Genomic DNA, 26857 nt, shown 5'->3' with positions numbered 1-26857 from the left:
GATTGCGAGGTGGTATCTCATTCAGTTGAGTGATTATACGATCCTTCCTTGGCGCAGTGCAGGCATAATACAGTTGGGCCGTTTTTAACATATGCAAATGTTTGCGGCTGGCCTGCTTGGCTTCGCAGAGGCATTGGAGGCCAAGACAGAGATGTACAACTAATTCTGTGTGACCACTTCACTTTTTTTTTTTTTTTTTAAAGTAAATTGGTGTGTTTTCCCCTAGGAAAAGTTTCTATGTAATGAAAAAGTACCATCTGCCAGATTGTCTAAAAGCGGTTTCATTGCAGAACACTTACTTTGGATTATGATTCTTACTTGCTAGTCTGTGTTGGAGATTCTCATTTCGGTGAGTGAAGTTGGATATTCGAGACTGTGTCTAGATGTCAAATTGTGCACATAAAGAAACGTAAGTATAATGAGTTTTAAAATCTGTGAAACATGTGAATATCCCAGCCAGGGAAAAAATAATGAGTGGACCAGAGTTCTGTGTAGGTCCCTATTGTAAAGGAGCCAGCTTCTCTTGAGGTCCCAAATTTTAAAATATTAACCAATAGCCTACTGTTACTGGAATAACAAAATAGAAATAAAGATACATGAAATTTAAACATATTTGGGAACTTGACAGTAATGGTTTGTGTATATTTATAATTTTTCCTCTGCCACCCCCTACAATCCCCATTTATTGAAAGCATTATTCAGATGTTAATGAGTAGATTTAACAATAAAAGTAAAAACAAAACGCTAATGAATTAATTCCACCCACCCATGTCTCCCCCCCCCCCATCCTCCCCACACTTAGAGGCTACCAAATCTTAACGGTTTCAGAAATATTACCTTGCACATTCATGTTGCTCAGATCATCATTCATTCTGTTACTCAGCAAATCCTCATTTGAGCCTCTTGAGCCTCTCGTATGTGTCAGATATTGTTAAGCATTGTAGGCTACAGAAAGGAAGGCATCCTGTTCTTTACTATCAAACCAAAAATAGTATTCTTTTTTCTGAACAATGGGAGATTTAAGGGACTTACTTCACTTCAGCTAACCAATATATTAGATTCACGAAAGAGATATAGTAACTTTTGAAATATTTTTAAGAGAGAGCGACAGAGAGAGAGAGCACCAGTGGGGAGAGGGGGTGGGGAGGGGCAGAGAGAGAATCTTAAGCAGGCTCCATGCCCAGCGCGGAGCCTGCCCAGGGCTCAATCTCAGCACCCTGAGATCATGCCTGAGCCAAAATCAAGAGTTGAACGCTTAACCAACTGAGTCACCCACATGCCCCTACTAACTTTTGAAATGAGGTGATCACTTTACTTACCTATCTGTGAAATATTTCAGCAATCACGATTCCCTAAGTTATATAAGAATTTTATAGACTATCAAGGTTACTAATACAATGATTTGTATACTCAAGCTGTCTACACAGTAATCTCAGGAGTAATTGATGTGTATATTTAGTATTTCATAAAATCCAATAATTGCAGAAAATGATTAATTTAGGCCTGATTAAGAAACTCTTGTTGTTTCTACAAAAATGTATTAATTTGGAAAAGAGATCTCAAATAGTGCTTTGAAAGTACAGTGGATCTTCCATTCTTATTAATCAAACAATTGAGGGTATGAGGAAGTTTCTAATCCTACGTATTTATACTAAAATATAAAACAAAACGTGTTGTTTTTATTTTTTGAACTGAAGACCCAGACTTTGTTACATAGATTCAGTAGTTGATATTTTTAGTGAATCAGATTTTATTTTCTTTTTATTTGAGCCTTTTTGATTCCTCTCTAAGCATTATAATTACATATCAAAAGTATATGTAATGTTTTGCATGACTGTGCCTTAATATTCCTTCTCCATCTGTGAGTTGGGTGATGATACCAGTATTGAGTTTGGTGTCTGTAAAGAGTCACATTGTTGAGCATATTAAGCACGTGACTTCAGTTTAAATCTTGGGGAAGGATGTGTTACTGTAATCCTTTGCTTAATTTATTTAAATTATTTTTAAAGTCAGTGATGAAAAATGAGACAAAGCCGCACCATTTTCAAATGAAACTGTGATATGCTGGCACTGAGCGTGACCTTAGAGGTCATCATATCTGACACCTGCTTTCACCCAACAAGGAAACAGACTCGGAGAAGCCCATCACATCTATATCCATGTCTGTGAACTTGGCCTCGGTTACTGTTGACAGTGTCCTGCCCTGGGGATGCAGGTGTGAAGTAGGCAGGTGTGAGGGGCCTGGGAGACAGGACCTCCCTAGAAGGTGCTAGATTGGACCCATATTTCTAGGGCGTCCACGAGGCCACCCTAGAGCTGAACCCCTGCGTGAGCCTTTTGGTCTCGACTGCAGACAGACTTTCAGCTTTCCCCTGCCGCCAGGGGCAGAGTCCACCTGGCCTTCAAGGGAGGGGGGAAGTGGGTGAGGAAGTGTGACAGGTGGCTCTCACATATGTGCGCTAACATCTGTTAAGATGTGTGTTGTGATTGCTGTGTGGGTCTGCTTTTGTTTTGCCATAGGAGTGAGCAGCTCTCAACTCCTTTTCTGGAAGTTCTACCTGAATTCCAGATGTCCTGAGGTAGATGGTGCTGAGGAACTAAGACAGGCGATGATGGGTACCTGAGCCCATCTATCACAGTCTTCTACTATTTGGGTAGTTCTAGTTATAAAAAAAAAGCAATATATATTCACTGTGGAGAATACAAATAGGAAAAGAAGACAATAACCTATAACCCCACCACCCAGAGAAAAACCACATAACTTTTGAGGTGTATCCTTGCAGCTACCCATAATATAGGCGCCCAAAAGAAAGCACCGCAAATGTTTTGGTGAAATTCTTTCCAAGTCAACAAGAATTAAGTGCCTGTCCATGGTGCTAGGAAGGTTCACGTACCCCATACTGCGCTTTGAAATAAGCATTTGTAATTATCTTCATTCTTTCAGACGGTGAAGCGGTGGCACAGAGAAGTTAAATGATTTGCCCAGAGTCACATTCTAAGTGGGAAACAGCAGGCAAGGAGGCCAGACTTCTCTGTTCCTAGTTGGGACACTTTTTTTTATCATACAACAGAGCCTTTTAGAAGAAGCATTTCTAGGCTGCTACTGAATTGCCACGTACAGGAGAGATGTATGTTCTCCATACAGTCAGGACGTCACTGAGTTGGAGATTTGTTTGTGTTCTGGGAGGTGGATTGGCAGTTGTGATATTCCCGAGTTCAGAATCCTGAGAACTGAGATGGGTGTGGCCGCTTTGGAACAGTCTAGGCTACATTTAGAAAGACCGTATTACTTCTAGAATAACAAGGACATTTCTTTTACTGTGGTCCTCACCTGCCCATGAATGATTGGCTAAATTCTTTTGTTTGGTTTTTGGTTTTGTTTAAGCAACAGATCTTGATAGAATTAAAAATAGCAAAATAAATCATTTGTGTAGGGAAAGAACACCCTTTTACATAAGAAACCTGCATCTCAGGTACCTTATAGGACACACACACACACACACACACACACACAAAGTTTACTGTGCACAATCATACATCATCTGCTTGGCTCTCATTCATTTCTACCAAAGTTTATAGCATATGAGCATGAAAATATTTTTAATACGGACACATTAGCAACATTTTAATTAAGAATATTTGTGTCGTTCATTTAAATAGGGCTCTATTTTTGTTCAGTAGCTTTCGTTTTAGAAGAGAAATGATTCAGAACAAAAAAAGAATGAATGTGCTCACATTAAGTGTGGCTTTAGACATCAGAATTTTAGGTCAGGCTGTTACACATTTCTCCCGCTCCTTGTGAGAGGGAATTATTCCCGTGAGAATTTCTACTGCTATCCGCTCTGCCTCTCAAAGTCTTCTCCTAAGAGTTGTGCACCGTCTTCCATCCATTTTGTTGTGTTGTGTTGCTAGTAAGAAAAATCAAGAGTCATATGTTGGTTTCCGTTTATTATAGAATCACAAATAGCTTTCACAGTGGTCTAGTTTCATCACATGGCGGTTCTCCAAGGGTCCAGAACTATTTATAATTCTGTTGCACTTAGTTATGGAGAGCCAGATGTGAGAGTCATGCATAATATGTATTTATATATCTTCATGAATCTCAATTAGGGGCCAGAAATCTTCCTGTGTCACATCTGTGTTATTTAAATCTATTTTTGTTGTAACACAAGACTGAAATTGTGCAATGTTATGAAGATTACTATAAATATTAAGCTGATTAAAATTACATTGTAATCATCTGCTTTGGAAAAATTGCAAATGGCCTAATCATGCCACGATAAGGGGCAGATTACATAAATCATGATGTAGAATAATACTCAGCCATTAAAAAGACAGAAGCAGGTTCACAGTGTATCGAATGAGAAGCAACGATACAGGCAGTATTCTTAGTAAAAAAAAAAACAAAACCATTTATTTTTGGAAGACCTAGTAAATGTGTATAAAAAAGATTGGGATAATATTTAACAAAATGCCAATTATCCTTATTTCTCAAGCATGAGATTATGGTGACTTTTATTTTCTTGTTTCGGCTTAACTCCATTTTCTAAAATTTCTGCAAAATCATGTGGAACCTTTAGAAGGAAAAACATATTATTAAAATGAATCTATGCATTGCTGAAAATATTCGGTATTAGCCATGCTCTTCTCTGATGTTCTCCCCAGCCCCATTCCGTTGAAGGCATCAGGTTGCTGTGGAGAAATGCAGAGACATCATGTATTCATGCCTCCGGCCTCTGCAGGCTACTGATGGGCACAGAGTGATGGGGGAGACTGAGCAGAGCCCAGTGTCTGAACTAGAATCTCTCCAGATCCTGTCTCCCCTTTTCCTCTTTTGCTTATCCCCTCCTTTCCCTTCTCCCCTCACTCTAAACCTTTTGTGCTAAAGTTATCCACACCCTGCAGACAAGAAGGCCAACGGCTCCTGTCATCAGTAGCTAGCTCTCCCCACCTACTGTAGTGATTTCCTTCTTAAGGTTCTAGAATGCACTGGATCCTGCCTTAGTTCGAGGCTGCTTTGGCGGAAGGCTAGGAACCGTGGCACCAGGCAGTTCCATTTTACCTGACAGTATCTGAAATGTAAAGCTCTGTACGTTTTACAGAGAGTGGTCCTTTCCTATCTGTTCTGCTTCATCTGAACGAAAGGTTGTGTGGTAGTTGGAACCCAGAGATTTGGGTCACCAGGAAAAGGAGAACTCTGGCGTGCTTTCTGTGGAAGAGCATTTATGTATTGCAAAATACAGTTCTGCATTACTAGAAAACAGTATGGGTTGACTCTTGAATCACTGCATTTAGAATTCTTTACAAATCAACCTAAACCACCCAAAGCCCAGTAGTTTTTAATTTTCAGCTCAGTGAGACTAAAAGGAAACAGTTTACTTTTGGCTGTAGTGATGCTGAAAGAAAATAAAATGTTACTAGTCCTTCGACATTAAGGGAGATAAAGTGTTTAATAAGTGTCTTCTAGAAGAAGTGACATCTGTATAGAACACCTGCTGTCTTCATTATAACTTTAAATAAGCTGTGTCTCTGGGGGTTCGCAGGGCCCTTCTTTTGGCACACACAGCTGTGACAAAGATAAATTTTTAACCCCAAGTAATTTGCTGTTGTGTAGAGGATGCTTTTTGGTGAGGCATTTAGGGGTGCAGAGGGGAATAAGCCCCTGACTTAGATAACTCGGGCCCTGCAAGGCCCATTTTGAGCATAATTTTGACATGATGACAATTGTCAAGTTATGACATTTCCTAGCCCTTGGTAACCCTAATGATTTGCTAATTATTATGTTAATGTTTTCTATATTGCAGAAACATGTAGACCGTTCTTCTTGGTATGTGGGCATCGCTGTTTAGTGGAATTCTGGATTTCTTTGTATGCTTTGAGGAAGGGGACCTGAGCTGTGCCTATGCTGATGGCGTGTTTCTGCTATGCTTTTACTCCTTATGGTGCTGCATGCGGGGATGGGTGGGTGGATGTGAAAGGACTTCAGGGAGAGCCTTTCTCCGGAGTACCTTTTAAAAATCCACGCCAAGGGGCCTGAAACGCATAATGTTTTAGGGAGCTCATTGTGTGGGCGTGAACAACACGAGGGCCAACGATGGAGTCAGTGTTGTCAGCACTCCCACAACAGTGGAGCTAAAAGTCAAGATGACAATAAAATGCCAATATGCTACCAAAAATAAATTAATTAAAAAAAATCTGCCATTTTGGCAGATTGCAGTTGAACCAAGAATGTTTTCCTTAGGAATGGTTGTGAAAAGCCATGTGGCCCCAGAAAAAATAGTATTTAACCAGCAATGTGGTTCATCTTATTAGCCCGAGGAGAAAATAACTCCCCACCAAATTCTACTCTATTATAGATAAGAGTGTTTGAAGCCCAAATCAAAAACATCTGCTGTTTTTTTAGCCACGTGAAACTAATGCTTTGTCCCCCAAAGCAGCCGTAGTTTGTACGGATGCTGTGTACCCTGTATCTCTTAGACCTTGACACCATACAAAGGGGACATCTCCAGAGTTAATGAGCAATTAGGACATTCTTTCCTGTCAGTTAACTGGCAGAATAATGAGATCAAATGAGCGCTGTCCTTAAAAACACCCAGACTTGTATTTTCTAAAAAGCATTTCTTGCTCTGCTCTTTGCAGTTCCATAAACAGAAAAACAACTCCTTAACATGAAGATAACTTAAAAATTGCGCCTTCAGCAAACAGAAGACAGAGGCGTACAGAGAGGATGCCATTTACTTGAGACTCAGAATTCTCGGATCTTATTCCTGAGTAGTGACGTCATAATCTCTGCCATCACCTTCAGTGTCGTGAGGTTCGGCAGGTGGGAACACTTAGGCAGTGAGCATCCTTTCTCATATGAATGAATGTGTAATATCTAAGTTTGGGCTGATCGGGGTTATTGACCCTAAATTTCAATGAGTGGGTTCCAGGCCACGGCACATCTAAGGATTTTGGTTTTCCCCTGGAAGTGATGAGTCGTGAAGGGTTTAAACAAAGAGGGAGCAGAGAAAATGGATGAAGACCCCAAGATGAGAGGATGGCCCATTGGAAAAATGAAGTAGTCTGGGACTGCAAGATATTTTTCAGGTGCGGCCCCGAGTGGCAAGCTAGGTGGGAATCCGGTTGTGAAAGATCCTGTACACGGTGTTTAAGGGTTTTGTAGCTGGCCCTGGGACAGCGGAAGCCAGGAAGAGTTTTAAGTAGGGGAGCAGTAAGAGCAAATATGGATTTGAAGGTCCCCGTGCTGTGTGTGGGGATCGGGTTGCAGGGGGAGAGATGGAATTTAAGTGAGTCCTAGCATACCAGGCACCATTGTAAGTGATCTGCGTGTGTGTATACATGTGTGTGTGTGTACATGTGTTAATCCAACAGCAATGCAGTGAGTTTTACTATTTACCCATTTGAGAGAAGACGAAACCAAAGGGAGGCTGACTGAGGTCACCCAGCTAGTAAGCGGTAGAGCCACGGGGTGAGCCCACACAGTCTTGGTTCCGAAGTCTCTGGACTCAGTCATGGTTATTTTCCCTGTTATACTGTATTGGGAGGGTTGTCACCACCATATTTTAATTAACAATAACAGTACTAATACTCTACGAAATGCTATTAGTACTTTACTATCTTAGTGAATTCTTTTTTTTGTGTTCATACTCATTCCTATCAGAATGAAATTATAGAAATTATAGTGAATCAGAGTTCTGTAAAATATTCATCAAGAAGTTTCAGATTAAGTTTTCCCAGGAGAGGTCAATGTATGTCTTCTAGGCCCACTTGCAGCTTTGCTTGGGAATGTATGTGGCAGATTTCACGGCTGAGTCTTGTTGGGGCCTGCGGTGGATATGTGTGAGAGTCCAGGGGATATGGGATCCCAAAATGTTCTCTAACCCACAGGTAACACTCAGCTAACTGTAGATGGAATCTTCCAATTGAGTGGAAAGACAGGAAAGGCAATATTAAGAATAAAGGAGAGTGGACTTTTCTGAAAGATACAGCTCACTGACAGCAAGGAGAACTGAATATATTCCTAACTGCGGTGACCTCACTTGGTTTCCGAAAACAGAATAACCATTGTTGTCCCGTGTGTTTCTGTAAGTAAATGGTGACCCTGGTGCATCCAAGGACTGTGCTTCAAGAAGGACCAAACATACGGTTGACTAGTATTGAAGTAACTGGAGAGATGGTTTAGAGATTTTGGTGATGCTCAGCTGCCTGCCTGTTAGCATCACCTGGGGACCTTTTTAAAATTACGAACCAGGATCCACAGCCGGTGGGGTTGGGGTGAGGGAGTGTGCACAGAGATGGCAGTGTGGGCCCAGGCACTGGGATTGCCTTGTAAGCTTCCCTAGTCTTCAGGTGGAGAGATCCTGGAAGACAAGGTGAGAGGTTCCCATTGATCTCTGCATCGTCCTGAAGGAGCTCTAGCAGAAGGCAGTGAGCACTTTGTTTTTTTAGGTTGGAGGTACTGAGAATACCACCCATTGCAATAGTACCTAGATTTCTAAATTCTTTATATATAGTTTTTAGAATGTATGGGGAATCCGTACTGTGCCAAATAGGAGAAGATAGCTCCCCACCTTCCCCCAAAATGAAGATGAAGACCACATTTCCTGCCTTCAGGGAACTTGGTCAAGTGGGAAAAAGAGGAAGGGGGTATGGAGGGAGGGAAGTGGTAAAAGGCATCAGCAAAAATAGCTCTGATTTAGGTGAAACCATTGCTAGTAAAAGAGGAGGGGGAAGGCAGTTTGGGAATGTTTAGGGATGTGAAGGCTGGAAGAAAGGGGTGGTACATGGTTTCTTGACTGTCTCCAGGACAAAAAAATCCAAAACAACAACAAAAACAAACATTAAGCCCGTCTTACATCACATACCAATTCTTCTTGGAAATCATGCAATTAAGAAATTATAAAATAACATGTTTATTTTTGTTTATTCTGTTCTCTAGACTTAAATTTTACTGATGAGGAATGTTAACATAATGCAGTGAATTTTAATGATTATTGCTTGTAGTCCTTCATTGTATTATTATTTTGCCTTTTAACACGTTTCTTCGTAGAGGAATGAAATTGTCAGGCCTTTTCGTGGTTAGGGAAGTTGCAGTTCATGAAATCACCAATTGAGAGAGGATTACAACCTGACTGCTCCGCTGCGCCTTTTAAAGAGAGGTCAGCTGACATTTCCAGAAACTGCATAACTGTTCGTCTACGGGCCCTGTGGCAGTGGCTTGGCCTTATAAGAATCACACCGAGTTCTTGTGAACATAGTTATTCCTGGGATTCTAAGTCTGTAAGGGCGTTAGGAATGGCCTGGTCCTAACCACCTTGGCAGTGTGCTCCCTGGGGAAAAAGGTTGTTTCTGGCTAGACCCTCATGGCTTATCCATCCTGGAGCTTGTCCTGGAATCCACATCATTACACTCCCCACCTAGAGCTGTTTCTACCATATCATGCAAGTTCATTTTTAAGCATAATATGCAATCAAAAAATAAGCGGAGTTCTTTGACGAGCAATAATGCACATCCTGACCATTACTAAAGATTCTCCACCACCTTAGAAGATTGTCAGTAGGATTCTTAGGTGCCTATTTTGCTTCGAAAGCAATTAGTGAGCAACTAGAGTAGAGGTGGGAAGATATATCCTTAAAATAAGTTTTAACAGGTTCCAGTGATCAGTGTGGATCAGCTTTTTTAATACACTTGTAGGAACTTCCGTGGATTTTCTGTTATCTTGTATTTAGCAGATACCCTTGTGAAATGATCCAGAACATTCTCCCAACTAGATTTTCTCTTTATATATTGATTATTTTCATGCTATAAACTTTTGGCCTGGTTGGTTTTAAGGTATTGCAAGATTTTTAAGATAAGATTAGGGGTCAAACTTACTATATTTTCTTAGTTGTCTAGTTTTATATGTTTCATACAGAAATGGATTTTCAATTGAAATCAGTTGTAGTCTCGACATCTTGCTATATTCAGAAATAGAAGATCTTTGAACTGGAGGGACCTTAGCAGATGCCCTTTTCGGTCATTTCTGGAACACTCCCTGCAGCGCTGGTGAGATGGGCCATCTATACACTGTCAGAAATAGGAGTCTCTGGAAGGGCGTTGTCAAATAAAACACAGAATAATTCTGTCTTTTGTGGACTATCTCCAAGTTGGTACTTAAGGGGATTAAAATTGAAACGACTTGATTAACTGACCCTAATTTAACATTTTATGGTATTTTATGGTAGTTAGCAGTTAAAAGTTTAGCCAACCAGCTAGAACAAGCTTTTGCCTATGAAGAATTTGATTACTATTTTTAAGATTTTATTTGTCAGAGAGAGAGAGAGAGAGAGCGAGAGCACAAGCAAAAGAAGCAGCAGAGGGAGAGGGAGAAGCAGACTCCCCGCTCAGCAGGGAGCCCGATGTGGGACTCTATCCCAGGATCCTGGGATCATGACTTGAGCTGAAGGCAAATGTTTAACCACCTGAGCCACCCAGGTGCCCCTGATTACTATTTTTTATGTGTAAAGGGAAAAAGGAAAAAGTAAGCAGAAAGAGCTTAGAATCTGTAAACCCCTCGGTCTGTGAGGAAGCCCTTTGCAGCCTTGCTTTTCCGCCTCAACACAGGCTGAGTGTGGGCTTTGCAGTCAGTCAGGCCCCAGTTGGAATCCCAGCTGTCTCTCCTTTACCATTGAGCAGGGTCATTAAGGGATTTGTGGGGATGTGGTGGTTAGAGAGTTAAGGCGTGCTCGGGCACTGTGGTGGCGGCACCTGACGCAGGGACGAAGGACACGCGGTACAGAAGGCCCTTGCTCTAGCACCTCTTCTTGCCACTTTGCTTCCCTTTCTCCTTTGCCACACGTTTTCTCTCTACGCTTACCTTGGATCACTTACCAAAACCTTTCTTTTGGTATCCATTTCGATTTTGGAGATTTCTCCCGAAAGGTAATAATGAATGATCACTAAGCCACTAACATTCAGCAACCCTCTATGGACCACGCAGAGCAAGTACAATACATGCATTTTTTTCATTTACTATTTGCAAGAACTTCCAAGACAGGCACAGTTGAGCCTCAGAAATTAAATGTAATAGAGTCAAGGTATGAATTGAGACCTATCTGACTCCAGAGCTATTCATCACTGTGCAGGTCACTCCAAGGATCTCCTTCTAGGAGTGTTCACTTCTGTGTCCACCCCCGTCCCACATGCGATGGTTATAAGAACAGTAAGAGCTAGTACATGCTTCACCTGGGTGCTGCTCGAAGCCCCTTGCGTGTATGGCCTCATTGGAGGCTCACCACAACTCTGGACAAGCTCGGTCACTAGCCCCATTTTTCAGGTGAGAAAACCAAGGCACAGAGAGGCTAAGTAATTTGTCTGCTTACCTAGGGTCACACAGAGTTAAAAGTGGTGTTCCAACTCTGGTTCTTCATCCGCCAGCTCTCTTTCCCCTCTCACTCAGGCAGTTCTTAGAATGTATTTTACAGTAGGCCCGGCGACTCAGAGAAGAGACAGGAGCTCCCTCCTGCCCACCGTAACCATCCTGGCTACACATTTCAGTTTTCGGTAACCTGCACATTCTTTCCTTATCCTCACGACAGTCCTTCCCAACGAGTGATGTATCGGCTATTTCGTCCAGAGGCTACACGGAGACTAATGCCTAAGCAAGGAAGAACAAACAGCAAATTCATTAACTAGGAATCTATTTACAGTCAATTCCCAAGGCTCATTGTGCAGCCGGCGCCTCCACATCATTTAGAGCTGCTAATAAATGAAAGTCTTTGCATCTTTCCAAGTGTCTTGATATTTACAAGCCTCGTATTTTACCATAGGAAGCAGCCTCAACAAGCATATTCATGTGTTGACAGTTCTAATTAATACAAGTAATTAGTCCTGACAGTGGAACCGTGAAAAGAAGACCCATTCATAAATTTGCTAATTATGTTACTCTGCTCAGAATTTAATCGTGGCCCGGTCTTTCATCATTTCTATATATGGGCAAAAGGCCGTCTTACTAAATCCTTCCGACTTTCACATTTACTTCTGGTAAAGGAATTTTGTTGAGATGAATTTATCATTAGAACTTAATTCCCCAGGGCGTGGGAAGGAGGTAAATGAGAGGATGGGGAAAGCCGGGCAAGGAAGGAGGGAGAAGTCAAGTGCATCCCTAGGCTTTCTTACTATCTAAACCTTGTGACTTTTTGTGTACTTGTTTTGATGCCTTTTCTGAAAACTAAGTTGGTTTTGTTTAGGGCATTGGGATGTTTCTGGGACAGAAAATTTGAAGATAGTTTGTTAGTTACTTCGATCCACAGTTGAACCCTCTTCTGTCTGTTGTAAATGGCCTGCATTTTCAAGGAGGTTTGCTCTGGTGCAGGGTTTCTTTAACACTATTGGCCTTTTGGGCTGGAGAGTCCCTTGTTGGGACTGTGCATCACAGAATGGTGAGTAGTACCTGGCCCCCACCGACTGGATGGAATCCACCTGCCCCCCTAGTTGTGACAGACAAAAATATCTCCAGACCTTGTCGATGGTCTCCTGGGGGGCACAGTCACCCCTAGTTGAGAAACACTGCAGTCGAGAGAAGCTTTAAAAAGGAAATCAGGTAGAACTTGCGTTTAGGACACCTGCACAGAAACAGCTGTGGTGAACTCAATAAGCGCATTTAGAAGTAACTTAATGGTATGAAATCCAGATTCGGAATGTTATTTCTTGAATCGCAGTACCTCCTTCTTACCTCTTCAATGTCAAGGTCCCTCTGGTCCTCCTTGTTGGAAAGTAGAGTGACGCTCGATAGTAGAGTAGCTGTATCTAAAACTTACCTTTGCTTCTCATGTGAAATATCCTGGGCTCTGAGCATTCATGGATTTCATATTTCAAGTTTCAGCCGCTTTTAGGTGACCTTGATGTTTTGGCTATTCAGCCGCAGGTGTTCTTTGTCCCCGTTTCCAGGCCATTAATTCCTTCTCTTACCTTCCCTCCTTAGATTTCCTGTCCTTTGTCTCAGTTACTGTCTTACAAATACTGTCCATGCCCTTACTGCTCTGTCCTCCTTCCACCCATCTGGAAACAACCGCAGGTTCAGATGAGCCCAGCCACTAGGCTTCTCAGACCCTCCATTGGGCACCTGAGTCTGATTGGAGAACATGGGCCAGCAGAGGAGACTGAGCCTGTTATAAATGCACGCCAACATCCCACCTGGCCTTGACTGCCCGAGAAAATAGAATCCACCTGTAGGTAATGACTTTAGTCTCCTATCAAAACTACAAACTTGGGGCGCTTGGGTGGCTCAGTCTGTCAGGTATCTGACTCTTGGTTTCTGCTCAGGTCACGGTCTTGGGATTCTGGGATCGAGCCCTGTGTCGGGCTCCATGATCTGCAGGGAGCCTGCATGAGATTCTTTCCCTCTGCCCTCCCTCCCACGTGTGGGCACCCGTGCTCGCTCTCTCTCTGAAATAAATCTTAAAAAAAAAAAAATACTACAAACTTACCTGTACCCAATCCCATACTTAACTCATCCCTCTGACAGCTGGGCAGCGAGGTCTCCCCATCACAGAAGTCCTGACTTCTCAGGAAAATTTTTTGTTACTGATTGATCATCCCTTTCTCCCTTTGTCTTCAGCCTGTCGGCCTCTACTGGGTCCTTTCTATCAACGTTGAAACACATACTAGCCTCTCTCCTGCCTCAGCCCAAAAGAAAGAGAGAGCAGTAACACAGCTGCCTTCCACTCACCTGCCCCTTTCTTTCTGTTGACACCCTGCAGCCAGTTGCTTCTTGTCTTTACTTCTTCGACTCTGAATCTTGCCATCACTTCTTCGATCATGTTACAGCCGCCATTACTCTAATTACCCAGCTCCAGCCAAATTCTTCAGTGACCTTGCTATTGCCAAGGCCTGGGGTCATTTTTCCTCCCCACATTTCTTACCCAAGTGAATCACCCCTTCTTAAAACCCTACCTTTTGTCTCCCTTTCTCCCTGATGCCCACTTCCCTGGCTTTCTGGCTGCTGCTGGCTCTTTCCTTGGCCTCCTTGGCAGGTTCACCTCCCTTGACTTGACTTTTGAATATCAGTTCTCCATGACTTCATTCTAGGTTTTTTTTGTTTTGTTTTGTTTTTTTTAAGATTTATTTATTTATTTTAGGGAGAGAGCACAAGCAGGAGGGGCAGAGGGACAGGGAGAGACTCCCAGGCAGACTCCACACTGAGCACAGAGCCCGACATGGGGCTCGATCCCCAGACCCTGAGAGTCGACACCAAGAATTGGATGCTCAACCAACTATGCCACCCCGGCGGCCCTGGCTGTTCTTTTCTTTTCCCAAGGCTTCAGTTTCTGGTTGTGTGCTGGCAACTTCCACATTGATCTCCTCAGACCAGAGGAAGCTCTTTCTGAGCTTCTAAAATTATATATAACACACTCAAGGACATCCCAAATGCAGCATGTACAAAACCAAATTCATAATACCTTTCTACCTCCCCGACTTATTCCTCATCAAGTGTTGTCAGTGACCAAGTCTACTTGGTGCTAATTCAAAACACGGGTCACGTTCTTCCAGTTCTTTCACGTGCACTAGTCTGAGCCAGTGTTGTCTGTGCCCAGAAGGTAGGTGAAGATAAAGAGTTTAGTAAAAGGGCCAGATCATGTAGGGCCTTTTAGGCCAGTCTGAGTGCTTTAGTTTTTCTCTAAGATGGGACCCTGAGAAGGTTTTGAGCAGCAGACTAGCATAATTGAACTTTTTAAAGGATCGCTTGGGCTGCTGTGTTGACAATGGTCTGTAGGGCACCACAGTGGGTTGAGTGGTGACTCCCAGAAGAGCTCATCAGAATGTGACTGTATCTGGAGTAATAGTCTTTGCAGATGTAATGAAGGTAACGATCTCAAGATGGTGGACCTTAAACCCAATGACAGATCAGTCCATTGCATCGGTCCAGGCAAGAGGGGACCACAACTCCCATCAGACAGCTGCCCTGGAGGAGATGCAAAGAGGTCAGCTTCTGGGTACATTTTGAAGGTAGAGAGGGGACTGAGATTTTGGCTGAGGGCACTGGAAAGTTGGAATTTCCATTAACCTGAACATGCAGAGAGAACAGATCTGTGAGGAAAAAAGTTCCGTCTTGGACCTGGAGAGAGTGAGAGACTTATGAGAGCTCCACATAGGGACGGTGAGGAGGTGGTTTGTATGAGGCCAGATGGTAGGTGTGGTCTGGAAATATGTTTGCAAGTCATCAGCATGGCATAAATGGTATTTAAACTCATGAAGCTGGGTGGAATCTCCAAGGAAGTGAGTGTAAATAGAGAAGAAGATTGAGGACCGAGTGCCTGGGTCTCTGACATTGAAGTTTGAAAAGAAAAGAAGGTACCAGCAAAGGAGAGTGAGAAGAAGGGACCAGCAACATGGGGAGAAAATGGAGAAGAAGAGAGGGTGGCTCCTTGAAAATAAGTCCAGGAGGAAGGAGCTCTCAGCTGTGCCAGATGTAGTCCTTGTGGGATGACGGCTGAGAAATGGGCCCTGGACTCAGCAAGGCCAAGGTCAGCAATAACCTTGACGAGAGCTCCTTCAGGAAATGAACAGTGGCTGGTGCCATAGATTCTGCTTTTGCCTCCTGTTCCATCAGAGTTAGAGCAGGGTCCTGTGCTTGTAAAGGCTTGAGTTTCTTAACCCCCACCACTACCCCTGATAACTAATGAGAGGGAACCTGATAACTGACATTGGCTGCATTGCTACTACTGGATTCCCCAGCCTTAGCTGGTGTTTAATAAAGAAACCCCTGATGGTACTCCTCCTGGAGCCACAGCAAATGCCCGTGTGAGAAGCAGCTTCATCACAAAGCAGTTTTTGCCTTTGGCTTGGTCCATCTGGCCTTGTGCTTTTTGTTGTAAGGTTAATACGTGAAATTGGTCTTTGCTCTGCCTATAGTACCTGACTGTATAAGGAAGGGCTCTCCTGGGGCGCTTGTCAGTAACTCCAGAGCCGCACTGTCCAGTAGAACTTTCTGCAGTGATGGACATGGTCTGTATCCTCAGTGTCCAGTACGGCAGCCACTAGCGACATGTGCTGAGCCCTGGGGATGTATAGTAGTCCCCGCTTATCCTTGAGGGGAACATTCCAAGGCCCCCCAGTGGGTGTCTGAGACTGCAGATACTACCAAACGCCGCATACACTGTTTTTTCCTATACGTACACTGTGATAAAGTTTAATTTAGAAATCAGGCACAGTGAGAGATGAACAACAATAGTGAAATAGAGTGATTGTGACAATAGGCTGTAATAGAAAGCTAAACGATGTGGTCTCTCTCTCTCTCTCAAAATACCTTGTACTCACCCTTCTTGTGATGATGTGAGCTGATAAGATGACTACAGGATGAGGGGAAGTGAGGGGAATGACGTAGTCTTGGGCTGCTGTTGACCTTGTGGTGACAGTGGAAAGTAAAACCATGGATAAGCGGGGACTACTGTAGTCAATACAACTGAGAAAACTGAATTTTTAGCTTACTTCATCTGAATGCATTTTTTTAAAGATTTTATTTATTAGAGAGAGCGCGCGCACACACACGTGAGAGAGCATGAGCAGGGGGGAGGGGTAGAAAGAGAGGGAGAAGCAGACTCTCTCCCTCATCAGCAGGGAGCCGGATGTGGGACTGGATCCCAGGGTCCCCAGGTCATGACCTGAGCCAAAGGCAGATGCTTGGCTGACTGAGCCCCCCCAGGTTCCCCCAGTTTGGCAGTTTCTTTTCTTTTTTTTTTTTTTTTTCATAAGATTTTATTTATTCACCTGAATTCATTTAAATGTAAATAGCCATGTGTGGCTAGTGGCCATTGGACGAGTGCAGATCTAGACCACAGTTTCTCAAAGTGTGTCCTGGGAACCTGTTAGAAACACAAAATCTTGGACGCCGCCCCAGACCTGCTGAACCAGAAACACCAGCGGGTGAGACCCGCAGACTGTTCCAACAAGCTTGGCAGGGGAGTCTGATAGGCACTAAGCAGAATGCTCCGTCCCCGGAGCTCCTGAGTTAGTAGGTCTGGAATGGGGGTCTGAGAATTTGCTCTTCTAACAAGTTCCCAGATGATGCTCTGATGCTGCTCTGGAAATCACTTTGAGCAGGTGATGTAGAAGATGGAGCACCTCTTTATGAGGCCCCCAGATCCCCAAGAACGAATCCCATGGATGCCACATAACGAATATTTGAAGTCAGGAAATCCCAATGTACCCTCTGCACTCCCTGAAAATCTTTCTGCCTGGTATTAGAGCTCCCGGCTCACAGAAGGGCTCCTAAGTGTTGAACTAGTAAAGAGATTTGTATCCTTAGCCTGGGTCAAATGTCTAAAGTTAAGAGCTCTTACCCTGCCTGTGACTTTCGGTCGGTGATCGCTTTTTGGCATTCAGATAACCTGTTAGTATATTTTCACTTTTGTGATCCATAATTCTGCAGCTTATTTTAGGAGAAGCCATTGTCGGTGTAATTTTTTACTCTGTATTTTGATAAATTTTAATTGCTATAATGCTAAGAAGGCCATTTTTGATAAGCATCGTATGGCCCCTGTAGGGGGCTCACTTGCAAATGTGTCTCTTTTGTTGTCCCTCGGCAGGGTAGAAGCAGAAAGGTTGTAATCATCTTTCAGTGCCTGGGCCCAGGAATGCTAACTGTCCTGCGTGTGGAGGATTGTCCTGTCCACTGAGGATAATCCAGTAACCTGTTCATAGGTGACAGAAATCTCTCCTTGGTGAAATCACCTGTAAGGCTATGACCCTCCTTTGCTAGTCCTATTTCCCCATGAGCATTTTGTAATCAGGTTTACTTGTTTCACAGGAGGATGAAGGACTCTCTCTTCTGCTCTTTCATTACATAATTTAATTCTTCCAGTGAATATTTTATTCACATGTAAGGCCAAGTGCTGTGTGGCTTACAGAGATGCCTGAGACCTGGGCCTGCTTGCAAAAAACTTACAGTACTAGCAATGAGCTAGAGAAATGGCTTAAGAATTATATAAATGATAGGAACAGAGAGGGAGAATTACCTGGGGAATTGGTCAAGATTAAACCAGAGAAACAACCAGTGGGAGACATACACATTAGGAGATTCATTGCAAGGAATTGGCTTATGCAGTCCAGGGCGCTGAACAAGGAAGTCTGAAGTCTGTAGGGCGTGCCGGGGATGAAGCTGCAATCTGCAGGTGGAATTTCTTCTTTTTTAAGGAAACCTGAGCTCTGGTCTTGGGGCCTTTCTGAATTAGGCCCACCCAGATTATCTAGAATAATCTCCCTTAAAGTCGACTGATAACGGACTTTAATCCTATCTATTGAATACCTTCATAACAGCACCCAGTTAGTGTTTGATGGAGTAACTGCAGACCGCAGTGAGCCCAGTTGACACATTTAAAAAAAAAAGACCATCACACTTAGAGACTGTGTTCAAGGATCATATCTTGAAAGGTGTGGCATTTGTTCCAGTCCTTAAAGAATGAAGATTCTAGGATGTGGGGATAAAGGGAGTAGGCATTCTAGAGAGTACCACTATTAAATATTAATAAAAATAAACAGGGGCACCTGGGTGGCTCAGTCAGTTGAGCATCTGACTCTTGATATTGGCTCAGGTCATGATCTCAGGGTCATGAGATTGAGCCGCATGTCGGACTCAACACCCAGCATGGAGCCTGCTTGAGTCTCTCTCTTTCTCCCCCTCTGCCCTTCCCCACCCCCCACACTCTCCCTTTCTCTCCCTCTCTCTAAAAAAAAATAAATAAAAATAAATAAATAAAAATGAACAATAAAATATACCAAGACAGGAATGTACAGTTGGTGTTGGCACACTGGCTAGTAGTTGCACTATGACCTTTCTCTGAACCTGTTCTCAGTTTGCTCATCTAAAAAATGGGTCAAATGTTCATCATGACTGTCCCCTAGGATGGAATGAGATGATATTTGAGGGTCCATTTTGGAATTGGTAAACACTGTGAATGCTAAGGTATTTTATAGAGATGGTGGTGGTGGTAGTATTTTTGCATGTGAAGTTTGGTTAAAAAAAAAAAAAAGGCTGGGCAGGTAAAACAGTGCCTGATTATTGTGGACTTTGCCTAAAATTTGCATCTTTTACTCGGGGGGAGAAAAGGTATTCTCTAAAGTTTGTTCCAAATGGACTGAAAGGAAGTAAAAACATCTCTGTATATGTAGCCATGCCCCATTGTCAAAAAGACACGGTCGCCATTTGCTCTGTCCTAAGACAACTCAACATTTTTTTTTTTTTTACAGAAGCGGACCTCTGTTTTTAACATGATATTGGGGATGAAGGAGAGTCATTTATTATAAACTTATTGAATACTTTGCCTAAATAGGGAAAAAGAATTAAACCATTTCCAAGAAAGTTGTTCCAAGTTTCTTAGGTAATGGCTGATGTAGCCAATTGACTCAGTCACCAGAGAGAACTCCAGAAAGGGACGCTACAGTGAGTGCAGTTTGACAGACTTCTTTTTTTCTCCTTTTTCCAGAGCCGTGTTCTACAAACCAAGCTAATTTTGCCAAGCAAGTTCCCCCCCTAATTGTTCAAGCCATATGCATTTTGAAGGAAATTTAATCCATATGTTCCTGAGTCACTTACGCCTAAGTCATTAAAATGTTATTTTGTAAATGTGATTTCATGTTTGAAGTCATAGTAAAGTATTTTTAGGAGATTTTCCTTCTTCATAACGCTAAATTTTTCTTAGTTTGTTTTCTTGTTTTATTTAAACACACTGCACATCATCTTAACACACGTCCTGTGATGAGACACAAAGGGAGTCTTGAAGCCAGAAGGGGGGTCTAGTCTAACACGTTCGAAGCAGCCAGTTTTCTCTTCACACAAGTTGATAAATGTTACCCTCCTTCAGTGTTTTCTGTTGTGTCCCGGGCTGCTTTTAACCTGGTCGTACCCCACCCCAGCCCTCTCCCACGCTGCTCCCCAAACGGGTGCCCACGAAAAAGAAGAGGGAAAAGAAAAAGGAAAATAGTAGAACCAGACTGCCTCATAAGATCTATTGCTCAGCTGTGCCACGTGATCCTTTCTTTCCAAAACTGAGTTCATTTTCCCCTTTTACCCACTAGCATTGCCAGCTGGGAGGATTTAGGTGTTTCATAAAACGTCTACAAAAGAGAGAAGTAAAATTGAATTTAGGAGCAGTCTATGGCTTTTCATCCTTAGGGCAAATAAATGGCAGTGCCTGCTTAGGACTGAAGCTAATTGAAAAATTGTTTCATGTTTTTCCCAAAATAAGCTTTTTTTTTTTTTTTTTTAAACCTCTGTCTCTTTGGAGTCCCACGATAGGGACCAGGATTTGTCTGTGCACGAAGCATCCTGGTGTATGTGTGTCTGTCCACTGGAACACCTGTAGGCTGCAGAGGGGCGCCGGAGAGGCCTTATTGTTAGGGTTTGGGAGAGATGGGTCTCTCCTGAGCACCAGTTCTTCATGGGCAGCCGGTGAAGCAGGTCAAACATAGTAAGAGACATTTACCACCCAGAGGTCCCAAGATTTAAGGAGTTAAAACTTTTCCTTCTCATCAATTTGAGCTTGTAAAGTACTGTCCCATCTTTTCTGTTTGTTTGTTTTTAATTCAATCCTCAAAACTGCGCTGAAGGCTGTGGTTTTTGGGTTTGGGTCAGTGGTTTTTTCGTAAGGAAACTGAGGTTCAGAGAAGTTACTCTCTTAGATCTTTCACAAGGAGACGGTGGCTGTTGGTGTGTGCCTCTGACCCCACTAGACTGTAAGCTCCATGAGAGGAGAGATGTCCTGTCCATCACGTGGGGATGTTTGAAGACCTCTGTGGGCTTGAATTTTTGGAAGTCCTACCTTCTATCATTTCAAATGCATAAAACATATGACTGTGTGACTTTTTTAAATCCAGAGGTGAATCTTCATCTTTCTTCAAAGCTCTAGAATCTGGTAGATGGCCTAACGAACATGGTGGAAAGCTAGACAGAGAGCCCCTTTCTTATGAAAGAAAGAAATACAAAGGGACTAAATGAGGAGGGGAGCGATTAGGATTATCTAAAGAGCCATCCTTTTCTTCCTCAGACCTGATTTCACCCTAGGAAAGGGGTCCACACTTGTGTGGATGGACACTGGGAGTGTTTGCTCCTCATGCACCTCTTTGGAGGCCCGCAGAGTACATTTGAACTAAACTCAAAAACCTGCAAAGCTGGTTGACAGGCTGAGTTTCTGGGTCAAGGTAGAAATAGTGGAACTTGCCCTCCATCCGTGGAAATTCTTTGGGATTCTGCCATTCAACAAATACTCACTGGCCACCTGCACTAGCAACACCACAGTCACCAGGACAGGCTTGTCCCGAGGGTCTGTCTCTCTACCCTGATCAAGCTCTTGCTCCTTGGGGTACCTTTGTTGAAGTATATTTGACATGTCTTGCTTTTTTATTGCTCATTTATTGGTTGGATTGTACGCACATGCACTTGACCTTGTGTATTCCTGAATCCTTCTGTATATAAGCTAAAACTAGAACGGGGAAGGAAGCCTATAGCATAAAAATTGGGCATGGAAAAGCTCAGTTTCTCCACTGCTAAATTAGTTTTCTGTATTTCTTTTCAAATCCCTTGGTAGACCTGGACTTCAGAATAAGATGCAGAACCCTTCTTGAGTCTGTACTGTGCCTTCTGGCGCTGCCTTCCTCATGGTGGTTCCTCCCTGAACTACCGGGACTCTTGTTCACTTTCGATATTTCCTTTTTGCGTGCATGTATATACCTATATGGCTCTTAAGGGACCTCTCTTCCTAAACTCATCGAGTGCATTTAATTTGTGGCAGGAACCCCAAAGCATATTCTCCCCAGAGAAAGAATGAGATTTGCCTGCCATCAGTTGAAGGATACGATTCCACAAGAAAATTTTGAGATGTTTCCTTGTGTCGGAGATTTTGGTGACCAAGAAGTGGGTGCCTGAGGGGAAGCGTCTGGCCTCCTTGTCTGAGGAAGTCAGGAAGTTGGTATTTTCATTTTCCCTTTTCTGCTCTGCTTCCTCATATACTTTGCATTTACCCAAAACTATCCCCATGGGAAGACTGGTGTTTATTTATTTAGAGTAAAGCTCCATCATCTTGGGAGTATTTCCCAAAGCAGTTCCTAGATGTCACCTCTCCTATTGACTCTTTCTTCCCTGCCCAGCCCCCTTCAGCAAGAACTTTTCTAACATTTTATATTCGAGCTGTTTTCGTTTTAGTGAAGATGGTAAATTAGACCATGAGGAAACAAGCCTGAAAGTTCTAGAGATTTTCATTCTTGAAAATGCCGGGTCTTTCGTGATCATCATCATTATTGTCTTAAGGAGTGAAAACCAAATGAGAAGAATGTGGAGCTGCTTCATTCGCGGACACAGTTGCCACTGATTGTGTCCCCCTCCAGCATTTCCGTGAGCCTTAGAACAGCTCTATGGTCAATAGAGCCTTTGGTCCTAAAATCATAATCCTGACCATTGACCCTCATAGCTGCTCCCTCTTGAGAGTCCCCTTTTTGTTCAGGTGGTAGATTGGCCAACAGGCATGTGCTGGACTTGAGGGTCTGCGGGATCTGTGGGGAGGCCACGTCACAGCCTCGCCACACATGCTGGCATCCTCCCCCAGTATCCTAGGCCTCGATGGGTGACCAGAGTCAAAGATTCCTTTTACATGGCACTGGGTGTAACAATTTGAATAAATAGTTAGGATTCCGACTGTCGTGTATGCCAGCACTCAAAAGGTCTAAACCTACTTTGCGGTCAAGTATAGGGCTGAAGTTTGGTTTGAAATTAGCTGTGTCGTTTGCTCGCTGTTGAACCGGGTGGGAGGAGCATTTCGTTGAGGAACACAGAACTCTTTGACGGGAGGTTCACTGCCCACCAACTGCGTGTTGGAGTATCTGTGGCCCGACGTCAAGGAGAAGCCATTGTTGTAACGGAGTCGGGTTATGTGTTACGTGAGCAAGACTGGCAAGGCCTTGTGTCTGGCTGAGCCATCAGAATGACCCCTTTGGCTGGAAACCTGGTTGCAGCACACGTGTTGTTTGAGCACTGACTAGGAGGCCTGTGTGTAGTCAGTAAGAAGGAGGGGGGGGGGCAAGGTTCTAGTTCCAGAGTTACTGCAGGCGAGCTGAGGGACCTGGGGAAGTTTTCTCAGCTTTTCTGCTTCAGGATCTGTAAAACGAGGGGGTGTCTCAGTGGTCTCATTCGCTTTAGAAATTCTCTCTACAGGGGCGCCTGGGTGGCACAGCGGTTAAGCGTCTGCCTTCGGCTCAGGGCGTGATCCCGGCATTCTGGGTTCGAGCCCCACATCAGGCTCCTCCGCTATGAGCCTGCTTCTTCCTCTCCCACTCCCCCTGCTTGTGTTGCCTCTCTCACTGGCTGTCTCTATCTCTGTTAAATAAATAAATAAATAAATCTTTAAAAAAAAAAAAAGAAATTCTCTCTACGTTTAGTATTGGTTTCGTGCACTTTGGGTCTCATGGATGTGAATATACACACTCACTTAAACCATACGACTGTGTTCTTCTTAGGTTAAATGGGCTCCTCAAGAGAAGAAACTGTACCTTACTCATCTAGAGTAGGTCTAGAATGGTGCCTCAGTCTAGAACAGTGCCTGACCCCCAGTCGTTGTTTGGTCATACAAATTAAGGAAAGAGGAGGGGAGAAGCAAGTTGCTAAAATTTCAGACCACCTCAGAAACTGGTGGCATTGGAAATTATAAGCTCTAAACCAAAATAAAGGAGGTTAGAGAGATGAAGGTGAGAAAACTAGTTGTGTTCTCTCCTGGCTGTCACTGGCTGGTAGGGCACACTCCCTTCTGTCCATCACTGGGAGAGAGTCGCGTCACGTGATACACGTTCAGTGCTTCACTGCACCTGATGCCTGGTAGCCACACGACAGAATGTCAGCTATCATCAGTAGGAAGAAAGTGAGTTTTCTCATTGGCCCAAGATTATCAAACAAGGTGGATTGTCACTCAATAGAACTAAAATTTGAGAGCATGTTTCCATTCTACCAGATTTTACTAGACTTAACATTTCACTCACAGGATCTTTTCAGCGTCAGTCCTGGGAGCGGCAGGTCTCTGGGCACCGTGATGAGTGTGGAACGTGAATGGGGTTCAGCGGAAGCAGGGCCTGACCCCACAGTGTTGGGTGGGTGTTGCCCTTTTTGAGTCCCGAGGATCCAGGTGGTGACTTCTGTCCGGTCTCTTGTTCGTTAATGAAGATGTACAGAAGAGACATCTAGCTATTTGATTCTTCCAGTTGGTTGAAAAATAAACAGGCATTTACCCTGGAAGTGATTTGCATAGGCTACTCTTTAGTGACTGTGGGTGGTGGTGACCCATCCAGAGCCCAGGGCGTTGTCCTGTAATTGGAGCTCGCTCCTGTAAGGTCCCTGGCCTCACACGGAGGTGACCTGGTGCCCCCCTTTACCATTTTTAGGCAATGTGCTGTGCTCCCACAGCACAGATGACGCCTGGGTCCACATATGGACCTGCAGCCGTGCCGGCTGCCCCAGCTCATTCAGTGCCATGACCCCGCGGAGGGCGTGGGGACAATCGGGTCTCTGGCTGGTGGTAAGGAAATTGTGTTTTTAAAGCTGCCAGCGTCTTCCTTCCCTTTAGTCAGTAGTTCCATTTCTAACATGTGAGCTTTCAGAGCTGAGCTCTTGTGGGGTCTCCCAAGGTTTAACATGGTGCCGGGAGGGTAAAGGAGCATAAAGAGAGACTCTTTTTGACAGGACCATGTCAGACACCTGTGGAGTAGATGCCCTTGAGTCCCTCACTCAAGAACAGTTTGCTTGCCTTCCTCAGAGTGGTCATCCCGTCAAGGAAGGACCCTTCCTCCTGGAGCAAGCCAGTTCTCGATTTTCCTGACACTTTCTCATTTCCCCTTGGAGCCCTCAGAAACCAGCCCAATCCCACCTAGATAACAGAAATTGTTGGTTGGTCTCTCTTTCCTTTTTTTTTTTTTTTTTTTAAGAATTTGTTTATTTAAAAGAGAGAAAGAGTACAGGAGCATGAGCTGGGGGAGGGGCAGAAGGAGAGGGAGAGGGAGAAGCAGACTCCCCGCTGAGTGGGGAGCCCAACATGGGGCTCAATCCCGGGACCCTGAGATCATGACCTGAGCCGAAGTCAGATGCTTAACCAACTGAGCCACCCAGGCTCTTGATGAAAGGGGTGGTTTGGTGCAGAACAGGAAGTCTGCTTGGATGCATAGACACTGTCCAGTGTTGTGTAATGCTGAAGGGTGTGGAAATGGGTATATTTCTACACAAAGAAGGAACCCTTGAAAATCTGTTAGGCTTAGAATTTTCAATGATGATCTAAACATAGACTCCTCAAGTATTGCCTTTTACTGTCACGTTAGAAGTTGTGGTGATGCTTATAGAAACTACATAGGATTTAGAGAATAGTTGAAAAGAGCTCACACACATAAGCCAAGTCCCGCCATTGCTGACAGGAAGCAAGAGCCGAACACATCCCCTGCGGGCTCTGCTGAGTGCGTCTGGCTGCAGGAGTAAGCTGACTGCAGCCGGGGCACTGTGTTCCGTCTCCAGGTCTGAGCAATGGAGAAAATACGAGAGCAGTCACACTCGTGGGCTCAGTTTAAAATAGTCAGCCTTTCCATGTCCACTGGCATGGCCTACCTGACTGGTTACAAGCCTCGATTTTTTGTTTGGAGACTAAATGCAGTGTGGATTGGAACAAGGATGAAACGTCCTAAGTCTTTGGCAGGAGGGACGCTGTGAAGGTGTGACAGGACTGGCCGCTGTCCCTTCAGAGCCAGCCCAAATGTAGCTTCCAGGCAGGGCCTGCAGGGGCAGCCTGTACCCTCTGCTCATCCTGGATCTTAGACATAAACCCCCACCCTCTGTCCAGAAACACCATTAGACAAGAGAAAGGAGGATACTAAGCCACCGACTTCCTGACTCCAGCCAGTGTGGCGAGCAGCAGCAAGGGAGCGGCGTGTCCTCAGACAGTGGTGGTTTGTCATGAATTACTAAGATGTGTGAGCCCAACCCACACCCACCCCACCACAGCCTCACCCCCACCGTCTCCCCTTCTTTGATCATGGCATCCTCCCTGATGCAGAATGTGTTCAGGCTGAGTGCCACCTCCACTTAAGCTCTTCTAGAACATTCTTCTCCCAGAAAGGAAGTGAAAAGAAACCAGTCTGAGTTCATAGATCAGGTTACTGTCTCATTTTGCGGAGGAGGGGAGATCAGGAGCAGTCGCCTGGTACCTGGGTGTTGCTTGGTACAGGAACTGTGGGTCCAGCACTCCAAGCAGCCTGCTGTGGGGTGTCTAGAGCGTGGACTTCTGGCCTGGGGCAGGCAGGCAGTGGCGATAAGCCTCATTGACCACAATGATGTTCTTGTGATTTTGTTTCCACTTGGTGGTATTGCATATATAAAACTTGCAGCTTCATTCATTCTGCCCCCCCCCCACGCCCTTTGAAGAGGCCTTATCTTATTCTAAGAGGCCCCAAACCAATAGGGCCTTGGCGAGAGGCCTCACCTTTGGTACAAGACCAGGTTCCTACAGACTGGACTCAGAAAACAAGCTACTGCTGTCCTAAGGCCCCTGTCCTTGGGGAAAAGGGACTTTTGTGGTCATTTGGGTCCATGCCTTTGTTTTCGAAATGAGGCACTTGAGGCCCCGTGAGGGACCATCACAAGAATTCGCATCTCTGGTTTCTCAGTTGGGACTTCTGTCCGCCCTTGAGCTTGTGCCCCCTCTGTTCGTTTTGCATTCAGTAGAGTCTTGCCTTTTTCTCTGTAAACATTCATATGAATTATATTTGCTTTGCTTTTCAGCCTCGCCTGCCCTCCGTGTGTCCAAAATAGCCAGCTGGAATTCATGAGAATGTTATGTCTTCAGATGTTTATAATCCGAAA

General features: G+C 44.1%; 1 protein-coding gene across 6 annotated transcripts in view; it reads left to right on the top strand.

The window, feature by feature from the left end:
* RHBDD1 (rhomboid domain containing 1) overlaps positions 1-26857 on the top strand; it is a 136716-nt gene that overhangs the window by 90525 nt on the left and 19334 nt on the right. The window contains exons 7-8 of one of the 6 annotated variants that reach the window (XR_005837209.1): positions 326-409; positions 26777-26835. The exons of 2 other annotated variants lie outside the window; for them this stretch is intronic. Coding sequence is in view for 1 of the 4 variants with exons in the window: in XM_040639792.1 (XP_040495726.1) it covers positions 326-357 (32 nt within the window). In the remaining 3 variants the exon portion in view is untranslated. Of the gene's footprint in view, positions 1-325; positions 758-19463; positions 19876-26776; positions 26836-26857 lie in introns of those variants that run through there. 3 more of the 6 variants (XR_005837208.1, XR_005837210.1, XM_040639792.1) reach the window with 3 other exon arrangements.

This window comes from Ursus maritimus, unplaced genomic scaffold (genome assembly GCF_017311325.1).
Source record: "Ursus maritimus isolate PB19 unplaced genomic scaffold, ASM1731132v1 scaffold_1, whole genome shotgun sequence".
Lineage (NCBI taxonomy): Eukaryota > Metazoa > Chordata > Mammalia > Carnivora > Ursidae > Ursus > Ursus maritimus.
Note: the sequence above shows the minus strand (reverse complement) of the source record. Positions and strands in the feature narration are given on the sequence as shown.